Source organism: Pleurodeles waltl, chromosome 3_1 (genome assembly GCF_031143425.1).
Source record: "Pleurodeles waltl isolate 20211129_DDA chromosome 3_1, aPleWal1.hap1.20221129, whole genome shotgun sequence".
NCBI classification, from domain to species: Eukaryota; Metazoa; Chordata; class Amphibia; order Caudata; family Salamandridae; genus Pleurodeles; species Pleurodeles waltl.
In genome coordinates, this window is record NC_090440.1 from 181,807,833 (window position 1) to 181,832,607 (window position 24,775).

Genomic DNA, 24,775 nt, shown 5'->3' on the forward strand with positions numbered 1-24,775 from the left:
CCTGCAGAGTACATAGGGGCCCATTACAAATAATGGTATGGCCCCTTTTAACACGTGCTCTGAGCAGGCATTGAAAGTGTAAAAAAAATGGTGCAAGGAAGTCCATTTTTTGCCCCTCCCCCCCTTTGCATACATTATTCCTGGTGCAGGCATAATGTGGCGCAAGGGTTTACAAAGTGGTGCAATGCATGCATTGCACCACTTTGTAAACATGGCATGTGGAAAATGGCACTTTCGCAACGCCTTAATGTAAAAACAAATGTCGCTGTGGTGGTGCTACGTTGGTGCTAGGGGCTCTTAAATATGCCCCTATATTTCATGCTCCCTTCTTGCTTGCAGAAAACGGTTATTCATGCATTAATTACACCTGGTCTTGACTATGCCAATGCTTTGTATCTAGGCCTACCTGGTCGTCTGATCACGAGCCTGCATGTGGTACAGAATGTAGCAGCCCGGCTACTGCTAAGGATCCCATGGGGAGCTGCGATCTCGCCTTATATGAAGAAGCTTCACTGGTTGCCAATTATTTTCAAACTTGGTTTTGGCACATGGAGCTTTTTATGACACTGTCCCTTTGTATCTCTCAAGCAGACGTACTCACTACTGTCCTGCTGGGGCCCTGTGTTCAATTGATGCAGAGATGCTTTTTAATCCGAAAAGGTGGGGTTCCTCCTCTTCTTGCCAGCTCACGCTTGAAACCGCTATAGCTCTGTAGAATGGAACACAGGCTTTAGGGCCATATGTACGAACACATTTTCCCATAGACACAAAATGGGTAAAACCCTTTGCTACATCTGGCCCTTAGTTCCGAAAGTCTCTCAAAACTTGGCTTTTAGGTGGTAGCCTTCTGAGTAAGGCTTTCTTTTGCCTTTCATTTAGGGGTATTGTGGGGATGCACTTTCTAACTGCTGTGACACTCTCTGGAGTATCTGTGTGCTTAAGAAATATGATATGATGATTAGTTACTCGATAACAGGTTTCTTAATCCATAATTCACAGTGGGATATGAGTTGACACATATCCATCCTGTTCCAAGTAGGTAACAAAACGTTCTGACTTTATGCCAGATCGGTGTAATGATTACTGATACACTTTTTGGTTCAAGTACATGCATGCAACACCACCAGTCTCACGTCCAATACGTGGGAGAAATACGACTGTCAACAACACCGTTCTACCGGTATATATTATGTCATCTAGTTTTACATAGCACATTTCAGTGTTCACATCCTCGAATAGTTTATCTGATCTGATTAAACAAACAGCAAGAGAATTGATGCCCTTACGACATGCAGATTCATTTATCTATGACATTTTTTAGTTTCAAGCTGTATTTTGTTTATATTCTACACCATACTCCCGACCCAAGACTCCGGCATCAAAGATGTAATTAATGGTATTATTATTTTTGGTAAGATACAATGCAAAGCATGAATACAAATCTTGAGTTTGCAGTGTGTAGTGCACGTATTATTCACTTCACTTTTGAGTGTATCACGAGTGATGTAACACACAGTTAATTTACACTGCTTCGTTCTTTGATATTAAAGGTTGCCAGGTGACTTTTTCTTTTCAGACTAACTCGTCAAACAACTGAATGATTCACCTTACATCATTCATTACAACCCATCAGATGCGGATGTAAGCCAAACTCCTTTTTTGTACACATTTCAAGCAGAGAGGACGACTCCGTTCTGAAGAATGTCACTGGCACATCATTAGATGGTTGCATGGGCAGAAGCACGTCGACTTCAGCTAGTGGGTAGAATTAAGCCCCACTTTTCTTATAGCCTACCACTAGGGGACACAATAAATGTAGGTACTGCATTTAGGAAGTCGTTTTAACTTAAAGATACTCCTGTCCTCTCTGCCCATTACCCGCAAACCTATACTGATCACAGAGTGGCATAGTGATACACTCCTTAAAAGTCCACTGCATAAGCTTCAAAGGGCCTTGGTGGGTAGTAGACGGTGTCCTGGTCCATTGGATCGGTGCTAGTAAGGACTCGAGGTTGAAGCATTGCATCTATTATCTGGGTGTGGGCCTTCGTCCTGAAGCAGTGAGGGAGGGACCTTCCCTACATTGGTAAGGTAGTCAGTCCTATTGTGTGTGTACAGAATATTTTACTTGTAGGGCTTACGAGACCAGAATCAAGGCTGCATACATAATATTCCACCTACAGAGTTTACGGTTCACATGACTAGCACATACACACACCATTTTCCTTCTCTGGGGATTTATAACCCATGAGGCTGGCCCAGGCATACTAAATCTTGAACCTGGTGCTTTGTGGCTCAAGGATCTAGCACAGTCATAGATATTTCATCTCAAGCGCTCTATGGCTCACAGCACTGGCCCAGTCGCATGGAATCTTCCACCTCTGGTAGGAAGTGAACGACATCTTATCGAACACACATTGTACAGGTGCGTACAATTATCACAGCAACTCACAAGGCCATAGAGTTAACCACGGGGCTTTTCGACAGCGGGGCAGCATCACCAACATGTCTGACCACAATACTCATCTGCAGTAACTTCCCAGAAGAGGAATGAATGCTTGTCCAGTAGACTCTGTGTTTGGCGCTGCACTGGTGTTTTCGAGGCAGTGTAAAGGCATAAGGAGTAACCTACAGCACACCATGTCATTAAGGACACGGTTTCCAATCGAGGACTTTTGTGTCATACCCTTAAGCATTCTGGGAATTGTAGTCTTGTTTTACATCGATTGACTAATACATCTGTTAGCACGTATTTCCAGGTGAAAAGTCTAGCAGCTGAAAACAGTGTCTGTAATGACATGGAGATAGGTGCTCATGACATAATGCGAAACTGAGGAGAAGACATGCGTCGGTAACCTATATCCACCAAATCGTCCCTTGAGCGATGATTTGGTCTTTAAACTGCATGTTACACCTGCTTGGGCTTACTTTCAGCAGGTAAGTATTCCTGAGACGTGATGACCACGTTCCCGGATGCAGCCTCCCTCACTGGCACACAGGCAGAGAGAGCGTCAGCAGCGTAGATAGAGCTCGGTTGTTATGATGTGTACGTCTTTCGTGCAGACGTTACCTACTACGCTTACTGACGACACATTGTATTGTACCATGCTGTTGTTACAACAGGTCATGTTACTTGCATGAAGACATGCACAGCAGACATGTTGGTGACATACTATTGTAATTTGTTGTTTTTTTAAAGTTAGAAAATAATTTCAACAAAAAACGATCGATAGATGTTTGCTCTAACTTGAACCAATGTATTTTCGTTAGATTATTTGGGATGTACTGGGCTGTGTTGACAGAGTTGTTCTTCAAAGCGCACAATTCAGAATCTTCTGCAAGTAACCAGCCGTTAAAACTCCATGTTCTTCACCAATATCAGAAACACAAAGAATGACCACACAAACTGCACATAACATTTGTTTAATAAAATTGGAAACACTGAATGTTGGTAAACAAATTCATACCATACAAAGCCCCGCACTATAAAATAGATTAAAAGAAAGTATATAGTAAAGGGATATCTTATTTAAATGATGTAATGGGTTACTGTGAATAACAGTCATAATACATAAGGCATTCTAATATCAATAAACAATCCTGTCGGTCGTTTCTTTATATTGGGTGATGCCTGGTCCCAGAAGTAGCTACCTGTAAGGAAACTATATCACATTTCAGCTGTGATGACAGGTCAGTTTAACACCACAATCCCTCTGGCGGACGGTCTTGTAATCACATAGTAGAAAGCAATTTTGCCTTCCTGAACAGATTGCAATGGGTTGCCAAGCTCTCTGCCAGTAGTTCGAAAGTAGCTCCACCAAGGGGCGCTAGTGACAAGAAAATCTGCAAGACCGATAAAGTGGTGTGTAAATGTCAACTGATCATAGTAAACAGTAACTCATAATATATATTTTTTAACACTTGATAAAATAATTTCACTTCACAGTAATGTAATTTGGCAATTCATACTTTGTAATATTTGAATGCATTTTTAAAGTATTGTAACAATAACATTTTTAAAAAAAGGACTTGAGGCATTGCTATAAGAATTTCGAGTTTTAAAGTGTACTCTTTGTAAAACTGTTCATGGCTTTTCATGGGCATCATCGGTGAAACTAATTATGCATAAATTAAAACATTTCAATCACTAAGCAGGAGCCATCTATATTTCCAACGTTTTGTTTGTATTTTGATGTTACACAATGCATTTGCTTTAATTCAAGTTCCCAGTGGTTTCAAAACCTATCACTGTTAATCACCTGGTAAGCTACACGGTTTTGTTTAAGGGAGGATGTTTTCAATGAATTGTAAACTGACACAGAAAACATCTTGACTTTAATGAATTGTCCCAGAAGTACATAGAAGTGGATGGCCAGACTGAGGGCCTCATCTAGAGTTCGGTGGAGCGGGAACTCCATCACAACACACTACCTTTTCTGCCAAACTCTCGGTCCACCCGCCCGATTTTGAGCCGTGCAGGTCTCAAGGTTTACGCCAACAGAGTAAAATTTACTCTGTCGGTATAAACGTTTCTCCGACTGCCCGACAGTGGAGGCCATCAAGAAAGCACATAACGCAGATGGCGTTTTTTTTTCCTGTTGGTCACCGCCAGGTAAAGTGGGACAGGAAAAAAAAGTAATGACTCTTTCCAACACCATGGGAGGAAAAAAATATGATATGGGTGTATTAGTTTTTTATTTTTCAAAAACAAACTCCCACTTTGGGAGTTTGTTTTTAAAAAATAAACAACTTTGGGAAAGTCTGACAGCGATCCGTGAAACTTTTCCAACAATGACAGGAATCTTTGTGCCACCAATTCCTGCCATTGTATAGAGATGTTCGCAGGGCCAGTAGACATTTCTGAATTTGTAGGGACAGAGTAAAGGTTTGGCAGGCAAAGTAAAGGTTTGGCTGGCAGAGCAAAAGAGGGTGACGGGCCTCCGCCACTCTGTTGACCTTTACTCTGCCTGCAAAACCCTAAATCACGCTCTAATTTCTTGAGGGATTGGCAAAGGCAGACAGTGACGCTCCCCTCTAATATCGAATGTCTGGGAAAGAGGAGTGATCAGTGCAGAGGTAAGAGTCAGTTTGCCGCTTCTAAAACTGTATATTTTTGGTGTCTTGCATAAGGATGGAGTTTGTTGCTACTAGAATTGAAAGGCTCATGGTTTGGAAAAAGACATAAGGGCTACTTATAGAATGGAGGATGGTCCACCAGGTGAGCAGAGTACTTGTTTCTGCTCTAGTTACTCCTAGTGGGGATGCATGGATCCCGCATGAGTGGCACCTGCAGTCACATATTCGTCAAGGCCCACCGCAGTAATACCTGCTGCGGTCCTACGCGGGAACCGGAGTTACTAGAATTGAAAAAGACAAGGAGGGTGTAGAGCATGAGATACGTTTAGAACACCCTGATTACGCATGCCTTAGCGTGTGTGCGTGGTCATTTGGTCTTGAAGAAAGCCGCAGTGACTTTATTGGCACAATTTCTTGGGCTGAAACATGTTGAGCAATCACTGATCATTCACCGGGATGTGTGAAGTAATTATGGTTTCACATAACACCCACCACTGTTTTTAAACCTGCCCCAGGAGTCTTGAATTAAATTTATTAGTGATTGAAGCAGACATCCTGGAGGCAGTTTTAACATGTTCACTATCACTGATTTCACTTCACAAAAAGGCAGAAAACAACTCAGCTGTATTTCAGGCGTCGCAGCACACCTAAGTTGCACTCCGCAACTTAGGTTGGAACCCGAGGATGAAGCATGCCACCAACTATGTTGGTGGGTGAGGAGTCTTCTAAAAAACCTATCGGTTTTTCTGTATAATCACGAGTCGTAGGACATATCAGACTTATAAAAGGCTATATGCAACAAGTTGGCCTTTAGTGTTTTGATATTTGTAGTTGGGGAAAGGTGGTCAAGCCCACTTTCTCCCCCTTTATTTTGTTGGTAGTGTTTCTGATCGCATAGCCAGCTGAGACTCTGTCCTTGAAAACCCTGTGGTTCTACCAACTCTAAATGAGAGCTTGAAAACTGGATGGCTTTGGGGATTAGCAGCGGGATGGAGAGAGTCACCCATAATTGGATGGCTTTTGGAAGTGGGCACACAGATAGTCTGTCATGCCTAAAACTGGATTGCTTGAGGCATTGCCACAGAGGAAGAGCCTGTCCCCTTTAGGACTGGAGATCTCATGGGCATTTCATAGGGACGGAAAAGCTGTCACCTCTAAAACTTGAAGACTTGGAAGAACCAAGACAAGAATAGAGTCTGTCACCTCTAAAACTGGGTGATTTGGAAGAGGTTACATAGTATAGAGTTTGCCACCTCCAAAACTGTGTGGCTTGGAACAACTATCACAAGGGTGGAGTCTGTCACTTCTAAAACTGGATGACTTGGAAGAGCTGACACATGGAAAAAGTCAGTCACCTCTAAAACTTGATGGTTTTGGGGACAGGTGCAAGAGTGAGACATTGTCATCTATAGCAATGGATGGCTTATGGATTTTGCCACATGAACAGTCATCTCGTCATGTCTAAAACTGGATGGCTTGAGGTATTGGCACGAGGCTAGGCACGTGGCCCAGGAGGACTATCAATCTAAAAATGAAAAGTGGCTCCATGGTGACTTAGAGGATTGGCACAGGGACAGAATTGGTCATAACAAAACTAAATGGATCGAGGATCCCTTGCAAAGGGATAGTCTTTCAGCTCAAAACTGGAGGGCTTGTGTTGTTTTGGCACAAGTCTAGAGGGAGCATCCCATTTAAAACTAGATGGTTTGGCAGATGGAGACAGCTATTTAGTCTGAAAGCTCTAAATCCAGATGGCTTAAGGGGCTGTCCCTGGGAAGGAGGACCGTTCCCTTCACGGAATCTATGATACAGAGGAGAAATACTTACCCTAACCCACCCCTATTGTGATGTCCAATGGTGGACATTTATAGTAAAACTTCATTGAATAAACATCTAAACAAGAGTTTATAGAAGTACCTTCTATCAGATGTCAAAAATCCACCTATATGGATTAAAACCTCTTAGTCGTTTTTCCTGCTTTTGGGATTATTGTCAATCGTAAGGATCAGAACACTGCTGATATCCATAGCTGCTACGTTTCCCAGGTCCATGCGTGATGTGCTGCTTCAGTCCAGATTTTTTCCTTTGAAGTCTGGGGCTTGTAGTCCTGTTTTCTAGTGGAATAAACAAGACTGCAAGTCCCAGAATTCAAAGAAAAATTCTGGACTGGAGAAGCACATCACACATGGACCTGGGAAACTTGACAGGGCTAGACATCAAATCCTGTTCTGATCAATAAACATTTCTGTGCTGGAAACGTAAAACAATATTTGGGAAACCTGCATGGTGGTGGATGGAATATGGGACAAGGTCAGGAAACACAGGGTGAAGATGGGCAGCATCAATGAGGATCAGACGGAATGACAATAAACTAAGGGCCAGATTTGAAACATTCCTGCCTACAATGCAGGCACCCTTGCACCATGGCACAAGAGTGTCAGCACTGGCGCAAGGCAGCACATTGTGCACCAGCAGAAGGAGATGACAGGAATGCACCATGTAATGTTAAATATGGTGAATTCCTGCCCTCTCCCTTTCATGCAGCACAGTGCAGCAAGATGTCTTGTTATGTTGTGGGAGCATCTGATAAATGTAGACCTTAGGGAGTGCCACTTCATATGCATTAAATTGGCAAGAAACAACAAGACAATTGAGGTGTTCTGGTTTAATTTACTGGCCACATGACCACATGTTACGGTAGCTTGTGTTGTTAAGGCACCTGCTGTAGCTATCAATGTGTATCTAGCAGCTCTCAGAGTGCAATTCTGGTTAGGTAGCTCAGATGTCTAGTGTACTTGCAACTGGGCTCAGTCTGTAATCCCTGGCCACAGATCAGAAACATTATAAAACAGCTCCAGGGACTGATGTAGAGTACGGGGTATAACCTACAGTTCATTGGCTTGCACCTATGACAACTCATTTGGGTTAAGACGTTTTGTTTCACTGCTCTTTGTATAAAGTGCATGTCACAAGTTCCAGTCCTAGTAAAATAGCTCAGGAGGTAAGAAAGAGCTTTATGTATCCTGCAGTGTATACATTATAATTCTTACAGGTTATAACACACTCTTTTATTTTTAGTTGAGAAATAGATTCCACTGGGGTGGGTAGTAATAAACACTTATTAGTAAGCTCTCCAAGATAAATAAGTCTGTCTTCTGCGCTATAGAAATTGTTGTTATTAGTGTGATTTCAAACATAGTCCTACATAGCTTACATATGCATAGCGCTTCCAAGAATAGCTGGCAGAACCAGAATATAGGTGAATAGCCCTCGATGCCAGCACCGGTGCCACATAGTGCTTGCACTTTCCGTGGACGGTTCACAGAAAAGCAGAAAACGTTAATACTTTTAGCGCAGTTTGCAGACCCTACCCTCGAGTGAGTGTGTATTTTCAGTACTGCAGAAAGAAGTGTTTGCCAGCACATCTCATGATGAAATGTAGTGAAATGAACACTAAATGAGTGTACCCGAGAGCACATATCTAGCAGTTGGAAAACTGCTCACAGATGCCAAAGGGCAACAATTAATTTCACTTAATTTCAGAATGCATGTTCTTTCTCAGTCCTTTCGTGTGATTCCAGAAGTTGTGGGGTAAAATAGCTCATGCTTTTGGGGAGACCTGATGTAATGATACCTATGTAAGGAAAATGTGTAATTTAAAGCAGCATCCAGGGGATGTTAGCCAGAGCTCAGATTTAAATCGCTGAATATTATTCTTAGGCCTTAGCTTGCTTCAGATTGAAGATTACACTAAGCCTTTGATGTCTTTTGCTCTTCTAATTTAATGACTACAGGAAGCTCGCCCCAGGCACGTTCTCTGGAATTGTACCAATGGATATGTATTAAGAAGGCAATTTCTGCAACTTGGAAAGTTTTATCATTCTTTTGAACCATTACCTCTTCCAAAATTCTTGTAATTGAACCTATGGTAAGGTCTTGAATGTGGCCAAGAAAGACTTGTTTTTTTTTGACTCAGCAAAAATAACAATAATGCACTTATGTTGAGCTTTCTGATGCCGATCATGCCTTTTCTGTGGGATCAAGTAGTGGCACATCTGGCACTGGGCTTTCTTCACGACTCAACTCCCTACAACATGTAAGAGTTGCAGCACCAAGACATCGGTGCTATTATGGGCATCAGCATCATAAGGTCAGTTGGTTCAGAGATCTTCCTAAACTCTACGCCGCAGCACTGAAAATCATTGCAGAAGGGGTACATGCAGCTGTCTTTGAGATGGTGGGAAGTCCTCATTTCCTTGCAGATTCTCCCCAGGCACATCTTTAATGTCCTTCAGCTCCACAAACCAACCTGGTGGATTCTCGTTTTTATAGGTTTATCTGGTTGTCTTCAAATGAAAAGGTGTGTCAATGCTGCTGGGGCCGGTAGGGCCTAGGTGAGAGTAGTGTTGAACACCTAGGGGTTAAGGACCCTTCACTCTCTGCAGGGCTTCGAGGACTAAGAAGAAAGGCCTCAGGAGAAGACCATGTCTTTACTGGAGAGGTAGAGCCTGGGACATTCAGCCTCGACATTGGAGGTGGAGTCGTTCTCAGGTTGAGAGGTGTCGAAGGCCTGGAACTCTCTGGAGTTGGTTGCTCTGACTCTGTCCGAGACCCATCGGGTGTGTACCTGAATGCACGCCTGCCTTCATGGTGGACGGAGCTCTCATGCTGACTTGCATTTGAAGCTGTTTGCCGTTCATGAAACAGGCTCTCCCGGTCAGGTAGGGAGGAGGCCCGGCTTGACTCATAACTCTGTAAATTGGCTGTTGACTCTGCATCTGATCCACTTGTGAGCCTAGGAACAAGTGGTTCAGGTGAGCTCCTTTTCTTCCCCTGCTCAGAAACACTTCGAATCTGCTGGACCTGCTGCTGGAACCTTAGTTTTGCTGTCAGAAAGAAAAGAAAATATGAGATGTCAACTCAATCCTTTCCTTATTCATGCATAACTGAAATTCCATAGATGGGAATGTGAGAAGCAACAACCACCAGTGTGGCATAAGAAACAGTAATTACACCTAAACAGTGCAAAATTTCCCTCCTTTGACATGTTACTTAGCACCTGACTCTCCATGACTGATGTCATTATTACTAAAATGAAAACGCTCTAAAGATGTTACTTGATGACTTCATTTGACACTTTTCCATTCTATATATCTTTTCAATTTAAATTTTCAGTTTAATTGAGAAGAACCAGGACTACAACACCCTGAATGCATACAGGTCTGTAGCAAAAAAGAGCATGTGTGGGAATATGGTGCTTTCATTGACATAGACCCTCATTTTAACATCAGCGGTCTTTTGTGGAAGACCGCCGAGGTACCGCCGTGCTGAAGACCGCCAGTGCAGGTGGTTTTCCACACAGCGTATTATGACTGCTGGCAGCCCTCCGTCCTTTTTCGGACAGAGAGCCGCCAGCAGCCCTACTGGCGGTCGGCGGGGAAGTGGAGGCTGCTCCACCTCCACGTCATCAGAACACCGCCCACTGAATCACGTCCCATGATTCGGTGTGGTGGTGATGGGGTGCTGGCGGCGGAGCAGCCCCCATGGATCCCTTTCCCTCCCGGAGGATCACCGGACCAGGTAAGGTGATTGTCCGTTAGGGGAGTGGGGTGGGGGGTGTTGTGTGTTGTGTGCGTGCATGGGGGTGTGAGTGTGTAGAGTGGGTGTGTGAGTGCGTGTATGCATGCGGGGGGTGTTGTGTGTTTGAAAATGTGTGCGTGTCTGTCTGTATGTTTGTGAGTATGTGTGGGCGTATGTCTGTATGTATGTGTCTGTTGGTATGTTTGTTGGTATGTGTAATGGTGGTGTCTGTATGCGTGTAGGATGGGGGTGTGTTTCGATGTTGGGGGGGGTGGGGAGGGGGATCCTGCCACCTTTAGGGGTGGTAGGGGGGTCGGGGTGTGGGGGTAGGACTCTGGGGAGGGGGGGGATGGGGTAGACCCCTATCAGTGTCAGGGAAGGAATTCCCTGGCACTGATAGTGCCTACCTCCATGGATTTCGTGGCAGTACACCACGAAATCCATGGCGGTATGCAGGGTTGTGATACCACCGGCGGTGTTGTGACAGCCGCTGGTCTGGAGACCGAAGTCTCCAGCCCAGCGGTCGTTACCACCCTGGAGGTCGGAGTGGAGAAGTGGCGGTTTAGCATGGCGGTCACCACCATGCTTGTAATGCCATTTTTTTTTTCGCAGGCCTGTTGGCGGTATTACCGCCATTTCTCCACCGACCGCCAGGGTTTTAATGAGGGCCATAATATATAAATGTAACAGTGTCAAAATGAGTAAGACAATATTGGCATACAGAGAAGTATCTGCAGTACAGAGCACAAATTAGTCAAAATTTGAATACAAATCAGTGGTGCAAGCCATAGAAACATTCTTGTCATCATAAAATATACTCAAATGTCATTATTCCAACTACCATTTATCTAAGTGAGCATTAAAATGTTGATTTCGTCCATACTAAGCACTGAAGCAGCTGTCCACTAATGGAAATGGTGATGTAGAACTAAACCTAGCATGGATTACCAATCTGTTGGACATAAATGCTTATCATATTTCAGTGGGGGACTGTTTCACTCTCTTGGGTTTGCATGCTGCATGCAAGAACATTTGTCCACTCTCTGATGAGTGATGGACTCTATCAATGGGATCGCTGCTTTGAAAGGGGACAGAAATTGCAGGGGGGCTCTGTGTGGCCTGGTGAAGGACATCACACATGGATCCTGAAAAGTCTAGCCAGCAGACCTGTGCAGGCCATTATGACCAACTTGAATTGAAAGTGAGTCCCAGCAGCCAATAACAAGGGAGTGGAAACGTGCAACAAACAGCTGACCACCTTCTTGGAAGACAACAACCTGCTCGACCCCTCACAGACCGGATTCCGAACCAACCACAGCACTGAAACTGCCCTCATCTCAGTCACAGACGACATCAGAACCCTGATGGACAACGGTGAAACAGTCGCCCTCATTCTTCTCGACCTCTCGGCTGCCTTTGACACCGTCTGTCACCGCACCCTAATCACCCGCCTCCGCTCCACCGGGATCCAAGACCAGGCCCTGGACTGGATCGCCTCCTTCCTCGTAAACCGCTCCCAAAGAGTCTACCTCCCTCCGTTTCGCTCAGAACCCACTGAGATCATCTGCGGCGTACCTCAAGGCTCATCACTCAGCCCGACACTCTTCAATGTCTACATGAGCCCCCTCGCTAACATCGTACGCAAGCACGACATCATCATCACCTTCTACGCCGACGACACCCAACTTATACTCTCCCTCACCAAGGACCCCGCCAGCGCCAAGACCAACCTACAAGAGGGTATGAAGGACGTCGCAGATTGGATGAGGCTCAGCCGCCTAAAGCTGAACTCTGAAAAAACTGAAGTCCTCATCCTCGGCAACACCCCGTCCGCCTGGGACGACTCCTGGTGGCCCACGGCCCTCGGCACCGCACCGACCCCCGCAGACCACGCCCGCAACCTCGGCTTCATCTTGGACCCCCTTCTCACCATGACCAAGCAAGTCAACGCCGTGTCCTCCGCCTGCTTCCTCACCCTCCGCATGCTCCGCAAGATCTTCCGCTGGATCCCCGCCGACACCAGAAAAACCGTGACCCACGCCCTCGTCACGAGCCGCCTGGACTACGGCAACACCCTCTACGCTGGGACCACCGCCAAACTCCAAAATCGCCTGCAACGCATTCAAAACGCCTCAGCCCGCCTCATCCTCGACGTACCCCGCAACAGCCACATCTCCGCACACCTGAGACACCTGCATTGGCTCCCAGTCAGCAAAAGGATCACCTTCCGACTTCTCACCCACGCACACAAAGCTCTCCACGACAAGGGACCGGAATACCTCAACAGACGGCTCAACTTCTACATCCCCACCCGCCCCCTCCGCTCCTCTGGCCTCGCACTCGCCGCCGTCCCTCGCATCCGACGCTCCATGGCGGGTGGGAGATCTTTCTCCTTCCTGGCGGCCAAGACCTGGAACTCCCTCCCCACCAGCCTCAGGACCACCCAGGACCACTCCGCTTTCCGGAGACTCCTAAAGACCTGGCTGTTCGAGCAGCAATAACCACCCCCTTTGTCCCTAGCGCCTTGAGACCCGCACGGGTGAGTAGCGCGCTTTATAAATGCTAATGATTTGATTTGATTTGATTATGTTCCTGAGTAGAGTGGCCAGAGTACCTGGAATGGCTTATGAGTACGCATCATGTATGTTCTCTCAAAGAAATGGAGCTTGGGCATTTATGGAAAGCCTCAATAACAAGAAAGATACCACAGTATCCTTTCACAGAACCTAATTGACTTTCAGTGAAGTTAACTGAATACCAGGGAGGGGGGTGCCGCCCTGGTCAGTCTTGTCATTCAGGGTCTGGGTCGGAAGCGAGAGCGTGACTTTACTTGTTGTGAGGCTATCCACATGGATCAAAAGTTGAACCACACTTGCTCCCATTTTCTCACCCTAAACCCCACTTCCAAATTTCACACTCTAAAAAGAGGACCTTTGGGTTTTACTTTATACAAAGTCTTTATTTAGTAGGGAGATGCTAAAACATTTTCATTTGTATCTCCTGAATGGATTTACATCAGTAGTGTACGTTTCAGTGCAAAGAGTAAATAACATGAAAATAAAACAGTATTAGTAAACACTCTAGTCACTATAAGGTTCTTTGAGCAGGATTCTAATCAAGGGATTTAATTACATATTTGGGACCCACACCTGCACCGACTGACATTGGTGGTTTGATATTCCTGCTCAGTGCCTATGGGGAGACACTACTAATAATTCCAACCCAATGCCCATCTGGCTTTTCCCAGTGGGTGAAATGCTAAATATGACAATACCTTCAGTTTAAACCTTTCAGAGGAGAAGAGACATTATGTTAAACCTTTATCATTAATGTCACTACCTTTCATCAGGCTCTCGTTCTTCTCGCGGAGGGATTTGATCTCGGCAGCCATGGCAGAAATCTGTGGAGGAGGCAGAGGTTTAATTTCAGATGCATGCAAAAACCACACAGGGAAGGGGCTAACCTGTTGCCTGAGTGAGACAACAGCTGTCCTGAGGCCACATACAGTAAAATTTACATTATTTGGTCTTCCTCCCTACTCAGTGGGAGTGTTGTCTTTATGAACTTCCATCAATTTTTATGTATTTCCATGGATATAATTTATGAATGACTGAAATACTTATCAATAATCTTCGTACACTAAACCTTCTCTTCCTCATTATAGTCCTTATACCTGAAGCAGGCAGTTCCTTGACCCAACCAACTTTGCTTGCCACTTTGTTCCTTCTCATTTCCTTAGGCCTCTCCTCCTCACTGATTGTAAGGGCACTGGACGCACAGTTCTATTACTGAGCCATTTGGAAGGCTTCATTCTTTTCTGGCTGCTGCAACTGCAAGTTAGGAAGGTGGGTGGGGAAATTGCTAGTACAATAAAAAAAATCAACCACCACTGCTGCCTGCCAGGCCCAGCCAACTTATGTTTGTATCCAAAGGTACACAGCACCTGGAAGGCCTGAACGGGCAATGTTTCCCTGGAATAAATCATAATCTGTCTTAGAGGAGATGGAACAGGTATGTGTCTTACCTACTACAATGCCAGGGAGTGGAGGGTATCTTGAAGAAAGGGGAGGGCAGGGACGGCTCCTCCGCAATGGCGGAGGAGCGTCGCCCCACTGGCTATGAGCCAGGAGCAGAAAAATAAAACGATATTTGAATATTGTTTTATTTTTCTGCTGCTGGCTCAGCCAGCAGGTGCAGAGGGGGGCAGGGCTTGGCTTCGAGAGGTGGGAGAGGGGATGAGGACTTGTGTGCACTAAGTGGGCATGTGTGTTTGGACGGCCTAAGACCGTCGTCCAAACACACATACGCACTTAGGTTTCTCCAGCGCCGCCATGTACACAGCCGGACTGGAGAAAGTGCACAGGTCCCAGGGTTGTGTCTGAGTGGCAGTCACTGCCACTCAGACCAATCCTGACACTACTTACATGCTATGTTTGAGGAGCCTCTTCTGGTGTCAGAGACTGCGACTGCTGGGAAACCAGAACTGGAAAGGAGGACAAACGAGGCGGCAGGAGATGACGGCGGTGGCGACGAACAGTAATGATTTTTCTTCTTTTTTAAAATGTATTCCCCCCGTTGTCCCCCAGGCCCCTCTCCTTGATATCTGCAGCAGCCGCCGCTGGAGGAGGGGTCTAAGCAGAAAAGAAAACTGCAGTTAGGGCTGACCGGACCTCATATAGCCAGTACTTTAACGTGTAAGCAAGCCGAGGAATGACCATCACCACCAGGGTGGTGCTGGATGACAGCAACAGGCAATAAGAATTCAATTCAAAACTACTCATAAAACCCAGGAGCACCAAAGCACTGAACAAAGGGCCAGAGAAGGACAAGAAAGGGGCTAACTACCTAAAAAGAGAGGAGACTTCTGTTGACGGTAAAGGCTGTGTGAACACCAACATGATCTCTCTCTTGTAAAACTTTCAAAGGTTACAGTTCAAAGTCTAATCTCCTCTGTTCTAAACTGGTTCTGAAGTCGATAAAAATACTATCTATAAAGATTTTGCGCTACATCACCTACACTTCTATTGTCACCTACTTATTGTCACGAACGTGTAACTTGCACTTGGAAAATGTAGTAATCACATAATAGTGCCTTGGAGGGGTCTTAATTTCACAGTCGATTGCCCTCTTCTTGGTTGGTCTCCATCAAGAAAATCTTACCCCTTACTTGATAGGCAACCACCTAAAACAAGCATTTGCAAGAGTTACAGCTATTGGTGTTGTAAATCACAATGGGGGTGATTCTGAGCTTGGCGGGCGGCAGTAGCCGCCCGCCAAGCGGGAACCGCCAGAAGACCGTACCGCGGTCAAAAGACCGCGGCGGTCATTCTGGGTTTCCCACTGGGCTGGCGGGCGACCGCCGAAAGTCCGCCCGCCAGCCCAGCGGGAAACACCCTTCCCACGAGGACGCCGGCTCAGAATTGAGCCGGCGGAGTGGGAAGGTGCGACGGGTGCAGTTGCACCCGTCGCGAATTTCAGTGTCTGCTAGGCAGACACTGAAATTCCTTTTGGGGCCCTCTTACGGGGGCCCCTGCAGTGCCCATGCCATTGGCATGGGCACTGCAGGGGCCCCGCGGCACCCCCTACCGCCATCCTGTTCCCGGCAGGAGAACCGCCAGGAACAGGATGGCGGTAGGGGGTGTCAGAATCCCCATGGCGGCGGAGCGCGCTCCGCCGCCATGGAGGATTCTCACGGGCAGCGGAAAGTCGGCGGTACACCGCCGACTTTCCGTCTCTGGCCGCGGCTGAACCGCCGCGGTCAGAATGCCCAGCGGTGCACCGCCAGCCTGTTGGCGGTGCTAAAGCGGTCATTCGCCCTGGCGGTTTTTACCGCCAGGGTTAGAATGACCCCCAATGTCTATTACCTATGCATTATGGTTTGGAGTGTAGTGGATGTATGTGGTGTGGAGTGTAATTATGTGGATGTAGGTGCAGGCAAGGGAAGCACTAACATCCCATGGGTTAATGTCTGAGCTACAGAAGAAAAAATAAATAAACTGACATTGTATTTAAAAATAGAAAAAAAAAACTCAAGTCATAAAGTACAGCAAGAAAGAGGGACTGCAGTAGTGGGATATGAGTTGTCTGCTATGGTTCATGTGGGAAGGCCTGATAGAGGGTACTGCTGATATATATAATAATAAAACACCACACACTTCTGTCGTCCATACACCTCTTCCTCGTTCTGTCTGAGCTACTCTGCCACTTCCCCAGCAAGCAGCGAGTGAAGTGTAAAACCAGGGGCCCCATTTGCTCTATACAACAAAACAGAGGCATGTTAGACAATAAAATAGTTAAAGAGCAGAGCTTAACTCTGAAACGTCTGGGGCCAGCAGTTAAAACTATCTCCCACGTTGACGCTGCTTCGAAAAAGTACAGTCCGCTTTTCTGAAGTTGGCTATTCAGGAAAATAAATACAGTAGCCTCGGCGATATTAACATCGACATACTGCTCTACCGAAATGCTGCGAAGCAGTTATGTTCATGTGTGCGAGCTTGGCATATAGCGCCATTCCTGCAGCGTAGGGCAGACAACAGGCAAGAGTCACCAGCCCACCTGAGCTATGTACTTTAGAGGACCTGCAGGCAGGCACTTTAACCCAGCTTCAGACAGCAGCAAACCCATTGCAGGCGGCAAGAGAAACAAGAAAGCAACTTTCAAATTTGCACGCAGCTCTGAGAAAGCACCACCCAGCACGGCTTTACGAACAATGAGGGCCCCAGATTCTCTTAGCCACATCACGGACCAAGAGCAAGAGAGGGCAATGAGAGCGCAGTCGCCATCTTCCAACCATGCACTCACCATTTTAAGAATCTCCACATATGCCCGGACTGTTTGTTGAACACGAGTAGCTAATGGTCAAAGCTTCTATTATATACGGTGCTTTACATCACAGAATATAAAATATAATACATTTGAATTTTATGAAAAAAATATTTTCTTCTAATACTTATTGATATGTTGATTTAATAATAACAAACAATTTTTTTTTTCCACACTTATGAATGTCAGGATGAATGTAATTCTGAGGTGGCAAAGGAATGCATCATGGGTCAAAATGGCCGTCACAAGTACGTGGGTCTTTCTGCATGTCCCAGTCATGCATTTAACGTTCTAGCACTTGTTTTTGACTTGCGTTCTGAGGGGGGAATTAAAACTAGGGCTGGGGGGGTTGAGTATCGGCGGGAGGCTCTGCTTAAGGTGCTCTGATTCCTTGGGTTGAGTTTGCAATATTGTAATTTTTTTTATGTACAAAAACACATAAATTAAAAATACTTTAACACGGATGAGAGACGCAGTATCTCCCATTGTATGGACGCATTCTGAGGTGATTTGAAAATAAAAATGCCATCAGCTAAGCGTGGAATCGCGTTAGCTTAAGCGAGGTTGTTTCACCACCCCTAAAGCCCAACAATCCACAATCCTGAGGCAAAGGAAACTTAAACATGAAAGTGGGTGCGCTCACTCCAACAGCACACACGCTACCTCCTCAGAAGAAAACAAAAATGAAACATGAAGCAAGGCACCTGTGAAGCATAATGATAAATCAAAAGTCGGAAAGCCCAAAATATCTATAATCCAAAAATACAGGCCGAGGCAACAAAAAAAGAAAATCAAGCAGCTACGGCCTGAAGTACCCACAGTGTAACAGGGGCAACAAAGAACTGATAAAGTAGTCCCTCAAAGCAAGAGATAAAGAACTAAAGTGGAAATATACAGTAGTTAATCCCTGCTCCCTGGGAGGAACGAAAGAGTAAAAGGAATTACAAAGAGGCAGCACTGACCACTAGCAAGAAAGGATTTTTAAAGGACACTGACATAGATAAATGAAAAGCAATGTCAAGCAATGGGGGAAGTTGAACTCCACAAACCATATACAACAGGTCGCTAATTGACAGTGCAACACTGTCTAGGCTCGGCCTAAAAACAGGCTCTAAAATGTTTGTCTTGGCTACAACATGTATAATAAAGCACCCAACTTGTTTGTCTCTCTCTATGTCTATTGCCTCAACTGCTGACACATGCTAACATGCTGAATAGTCATTTAGCCAGCACAACCTTTACGTATCAAGTTGTCTATCCTCTTTTCCCAAATATGCTTTCATCCATTGATCCAGCAGTCTGCTTATGTCTCCGTCTCTCAATCCATTCGTCCACCTGTATACCCATTCATACGTCCAAACCACTCCTCATAGACAACAACCATTCACTGGTTCTCTCCTTCTTTCTTCCTTTCTCACCTCATTTTTACCTCTTCACTCCCTCCATGTAGCGCTTTCTTCTTTCTTGATTTCATCCTCCCTTGTTCATTTGCTTTCTTCTTTCACCTCTAGTTCAATCCCTTAAAAATGATTTCCCCCCTTTGCCTCACCCTCAGAACTCCCCCCTTTGTCTTTCCATTCTCCTTTATCCTACTTCCATGCCTCCCCGCTTTCTTTACGTTTAAAGAAGAGAATGTCCAACGTCCATGCACTTGGTATTGAATATGAAGATGGCAATGTGTTTGACAAAAATTGCCTATTGAAATGCTGCTTCATTAAAATGCCACTGATCTCCAGCTACTTCTCTATTGGCACATGGGTTAAATTGATGATACAATTCTGGTTTCTTCAAGAAATCAGATTGTTACTGAATACTTCAAACACTAAACCTTCAGCATAAAACAAGTAATGCCATTGAAATCTCCCTATCAAGTTTGGAAATCCCAACATCTATCAGGAGGTCACCATTGTGGTCTCAACACACATACCGTTTCCATATTCTCGCCCAGCGCGGTCTTGAGTGCCTGCGTTGCGGACTCGCCTCCCTCTGGGCTTTGCTTCCTACTCAGCTCCTCTCGTAAGCGCTGACCTTCTGCCTCCAGCTCTGAGTGATGTTTCTCCTCAGATCCAAGGGCCTCCATCACATTCTGCAAGATCATGGGACATGTCACTGTTAGTGGCAAAGATATATAGAACTAAGCAGACCTCACCACTGATAACCAACTTTATTATTTCTGTAAATTATATCCCCCTTACATATCATCTAACTCCTTCACTAAACTCTAGTCTACTCTCCTTAAGGCAAGGCTTTAAGTTTGTACAACTGTCTTGACTAAGACATGTGTATGTTAATTTTCTCACACACTGATAGGTAATTCCACTCAGTACCCTTCACAATGGCACACTTGGGACTGAGCATTGTATCTTCCCATTGGTCCCAAAAGGGAAATTATTTTACCTGAACGCTTTATTACTTGCATAGGTCTCATTGTCTAAGAGAACAGATTTTAATGAATTGTACAAAACTGGATGATGCTATTACCAACAAGAAACGTAATTTCTCATAATACATTTCTGGCGAATACACCTCCCAGAACAGAGAAGCTGTCCAATTCTAAATGCTTACACGTTCAGTCTCTTAAAAGAGGTTGGACTGGAGGTTTAGGGCCCTTCAGTTAGCTCAAGTGAACCTTGAAGTACCCAATCCAGCATCACCGAGACTAAAAGACAACTTTTATCATCAGGAAAGCTCCAAAGTTGTGGCTTTTCAGTGCCTGAGTCCTACCATCTCCATCTGTTGAGGTTCAGTATGTCCTTCACGCCAAACAACTTTAAAAGTTATGAAAAATGATATAACCTAACATTGTCCTTTCTCAGTTGCCTTTTCCCCAGTCCCATACATACTGTAAGCCCCACACCAGGGTTTGCCTGTAAATATCCTGTTGGAAAAGTTTTTAGGACTTTGTTTAATTGACCACTGTAGGAAAGTACCCTCTTTTGGGCACGGTTACCCCTACTTTTTGCCTGCTGCCAGTGTGTTTTGACTGTGTTCACTGGGACCCTGCTAACCAGGACCCCAGTGACTGTGCTCTCTCCCTCTAAAATTTGTTTCCTTAGGACTTAGCACACCCCACAACTGGCATACTGGTGCCCCCATATAAGTCCCTAGTATATGGTACCTAGGTACCCAGGGCATTGGGGCACCAGGGGTTCCCCATGGACTTCAGCATGTATTATGCCACCCATGGGACCCATGCAAAATGTCTTTGCAGGCCTGCCATTGCAGCCTGCGTGAAAAGGTGTGTGCACCCTTTCCCCACAGGTTACTGCACCAAGTCACTGTAAGTCATCCCTATGGCATGCCCTCCTAGCCCAGAGGGCAGGGTGCAAGTACATGTGTGCGAGGGCACTCCTCCATGAGCAGAGGTGCCCCTAAGAGCTCCATTTTCCTGGACTTCATAAGTGCGGGGAAGCCATTTTACCCATGTACTTGACACAGGTCTCTCTACCTGTATCCAGCTACATAATGGTAACTCCGAACCGGGACATGTTTGGTATCAAACATTTCGTAATTATACCCCAATACTATTGCCAGTATTGGTTGTATGATTCCATGCACTCTGGGGGCTCCTTAGAGGACCCCCCAGCATTGCTCCTACCAGTCTTCTGGGGGTTTTCGGGCAGCCCACGCTGCTGCCACCCCACAGACAGGGTTCTGCCCCCTTCCTGCTGCTTAGCCTGCTCAAGCAGAGGATGGCAGAACAAATAATTTCCTTTGGGAGAGGGAGGCAACACCCTCTCCCTTTGGAAATAGGTGTTACATGGCTTGGGAGGGGTAGTCTCCCCAAGCCACTGGTATGATTTGGAGGGCACACTTGCTCTCCTTGCATAAACCGGTTTGCACCAGTCCAAGGACCTCCGCTCCCTGCTCTGGTGCAAAACTGGACAATGGAAAGGGGAGTGGCCACTCCCCTGTCCATCACCACCCCAGGGGTGGTGCCCAGAGCGCCTCCAGGTGGCCACTTGATTCTGCCATCCTAAATCCAAGGGGGGCATAGGCCTCTGGGAGCATCTGAGTGGCCAGATCAGGCAGGTGACGCCACAGCCCCCTCCTGATAGGTGGTCACCCTGCTAGGTGACCAATCCCCCTTCCTGGGCTATTTAGGGTCTCACTCCAGGGTGGGTCTTCAGATTAAACGTGCAAGATTCCAGCAGGACTCCTCTGCAACGTTTATTTCATCTTCTGGCCATTGAGACTGCAACTGGACCCTCCAGGAACCTACAATCTGCAACTCCAGCGACAACTCCGCTCTGCAACATTGTTTCTCCGGCTCCTTCCAGCAACTGCGACATTTCCCTGGCTGTGCATCCTCTGATGGCACTGAGGGGGTCATTCTGCCAACGACCGCGGAAGCACCGCCAACAGGCTGGCGGTGCTTCCTGGGCCATTCTGACCGCGGCGGTAAAGCCGCGGTCAGAAAAGGGGAACCAGCGGTTTCCCGCCGGTTTTCCCCTGGCCCAGGGAATCCTCCGTGGCGGCGCTGCTTGCAGCGCCGCCATGGGGATTCCGACCCCCTTCCCGCCACCCTGTTCCTGGCGGTTGTTACCGCCAGGAACAGGATGGCGGGAATGGGTGTCATGGGGCCCCCTAACAGGGCCCCATAAAGATTTTCAGTGTCTGCTTTGCAGACACTGAAAATCGCGACGGGTGCCACTGCACCCGTCGCACCCCTTCAACTCCGCCGGCTCCATTCGGAGCCGGCTTCATTGTTGAAGGGGCTTTCCCGCTGGGCAGGCGGGCGGCCTTGTGGCGGTCGCCCGCCGGCCCAGCGGGAAAGTCAGAATGACTGCCGCGGTCATTTGACCGCAGTACGGTCTTCTGGCGGTTCCCGCCAGGCGGGCGGCTTTCGCCGCCCGCCGGGGTCGGAATGACCCCCTGAGTCTTCTACCTGCACAAGAAGCAAGAAGGAATGGGGCGATAACTGTACACCGGACCCATTTTTTTCTCCTAAGGCATGGAGGGGATACAATGTTCCCCACTGTCGGGCCACATCATCCCCTTCAAACTGCCACCCTCCCGAACCCTCCTGACTTTCAACCCACACCGGCCTCCCAGCTACCATTTACCACCTGCTTGGTGCAGATGATAAAGAGAAGGGTTAATCACACTGAACTAGAAATCTCACCTAGAAAAAAACTGGTCTGTGCAGTTACTCCCCATTCTGTGGGATTAACTTGTAATAGCAGGGTACATGTGCAGAGATATAGACCGGAAACATTATTACCAGACACTCAGGATCCAGGCAAATAAATCTGCATTATTTGTAATCAGGGCCTGGGTGGCCTAATTGCAGACAGTTTTTCAGGGAATAAATTTTCTTCTTCTTCACAGTCAGAGATGTTTTTAGGCATGGAAAAAGGCTCTGGCCCAGGGCCCCAGCCTTTCGTGGGGGTACCCTCCACAGATCATTTTCAAGAACCTAAGTGAGTAGCTGCTGTATCACAGTATTGAAAACACACAGCTCTAGACTGCCTTCTGGTGCACATATTCAGAAAGTTACATGTAAACGTTTGTATAATTTGCAGTTACACCTAATGAGTGGCACATACATATTTACGTGTGTTTTTGTATATTGCATCTCACCTGCTTTGTTTCAGCCCATTTTAACATTAATAAAGCAGATACATGGTCTCTATTGTCACAAAAGCTGCCTAAACAATATATTGAAGTCATTATGTATCAACACATTTCCCCATAGACACAGAATGGGTAAAACCCTTTGATACATCTGGCCCTTAATTCTGAAAGTGCCTTTCACTACAAAGTCACTTTTCCAATAACATATACCTAGAGGTAAAGACAAAGACATTCAGTGCTGTGCAAGGTCCACATTCCACATTCAAGCGCTATTTCTATAATTCTGTCAGTTTTGTAAGGGAAGCTTGGTTAGTGTCTGTCAATGTGCAAACCAGCTGTGTGTGTTAAGACAGTTTGCACGGCCGCTACTGCCCACACTGTAACTGTGAGAGTGAGGCCTGCAGCTGCTTCTTCCCATGGATGCTTATACTCTTAGTGCATCTTCCTTCTTTCAGAGACATGTGAACGTGCTGGTGCCCACATTGGTCTGTAGTTAGTGTGGAGGGACCTTGCAAATCTAATCCTTCATTTTCTTGGTCAGTTCTGTCTCTGAGATTAGCTTTCACTGGCGATGCCTGTTTAGTGCCTGAACGGAAGCCCATATTGTTGCTGCCTTTTGTTTTTGCGAGTTTCTTTTGCATTACTGCTACTTGAGCTGTCCAAAGGATGTTAGCTCTGCTGTAGTTTCTGGGGTGACTGTTCTGTTTCGCAGGCAGGCTTGCACTGCTGCTGTGTTCGTGTCACTTTAGTAAAGATTTAGGCCCATATTTATAGGAAAATGACAGAGCGGGACGCTGCACCAAAATTGAAAGCGCTGTGCTCCGTCATTTTCACAACGCAGCGGTGCGCCTTGTTTGATTGAATATGGCGCACCCCTGTGTTGTCCCCTGCGCTGGCGCTAAGTATATCTGCCAATGCAGGCATCCTTGCACCATCATGCAAGGATGTCTGTGTTGAGGGGTGTGATTGTTTATGTGTGGGAAGGTGTCCCTTCCTGCACATAAGCAATTACTAATGGCGATTTGGCACTTCTGTGCCAAAGCGTAATTTTCAAATGATTGTTTGTGTGCAGAATGGGACACCTTCCCGCACATAAACAATCATGTTTGGCATTTTGCTCTTTCTATGCGTGCTGCACAATCCTCGTTGCACCTTGCTAACGCCACCTTGTAAATACGGCGCAGGGCATAGCGCCACTGGAGTGTCACGAAAAGTTATGCTCCGATGGAGCTAGGGGCTCATAAATATGCCCCTTAGTGCTTTGCATTCTCTCAATGCTTAAACTTGCTAGATGTGATTACCCCTTAAAGCTATTTGAAACATAATAGCCACGTATTTGTTGTGTGCCTTAACTTATTTCTGGGTTATTGAAATGGATCCCTTGCAATGTGAAATTTTGTTGTTGGTTTTGAAGTTTGACATTCATAATTGTTTGCTATAACCCAGTCTTCAGAGTGCTGCATACAAGTGAGAGCATTTACTCCCCACTGGCAAGATATTTTCCCACATTAGTACTTACAGGATTGCTTTATAGTTGTTTGAAGTCCTGTCTGATATTTAATCATGCAATATCTGTGAAGGATAGTTCTTGTTTCTCACTTTGAAACTGTAACTTATAAGACATTTGTCCCCCGATGTACACCTTAGCTGTAAGAGTCTGAGCCTCTGAGATGTGCGTACGATGTACTACTGTTTATCACCTAGCTGGTAAGATTTATGG

General features: G+C 46.1%; 1 protein-coding gene across 2 annotated transcripts in view; it reads right to left on the minus strand.

Annotated features, from left to right (window-relative positions):
- Nucleotides 1-3,407: 3,407 nt before the first annotated feature.
- LOC138283907 (myosin-2 heavy chain-like) overlaps nt 3,408-24,775 on the minus strand; it is a 212,936-nt gene continuing 191,568 nt past the window's right edge. For both annotated transcript variants that reach the window (XM_069222124.1, XM_069222123.1), the window contains exons 26-28: nt 19,406-19,564; nt 13,996-14,056; nt 3,408-9,962 (exon numbers count right to left, since the gene is read on the minus strand). In XM_069222124.1, coding sequence (XP_069078225.1) covers nt 9,442-9,962; nt 13,996-14,056; nt 19,406-19,564 — 741 coding nt within the window. In that variant the 3' untranslated portion in view covers nt 3,408-9,441. The remainder of the gene's footprint in view (nt 9,963-13,995; nt 14,057-19,405; nt 19,565-24,775) is intronic.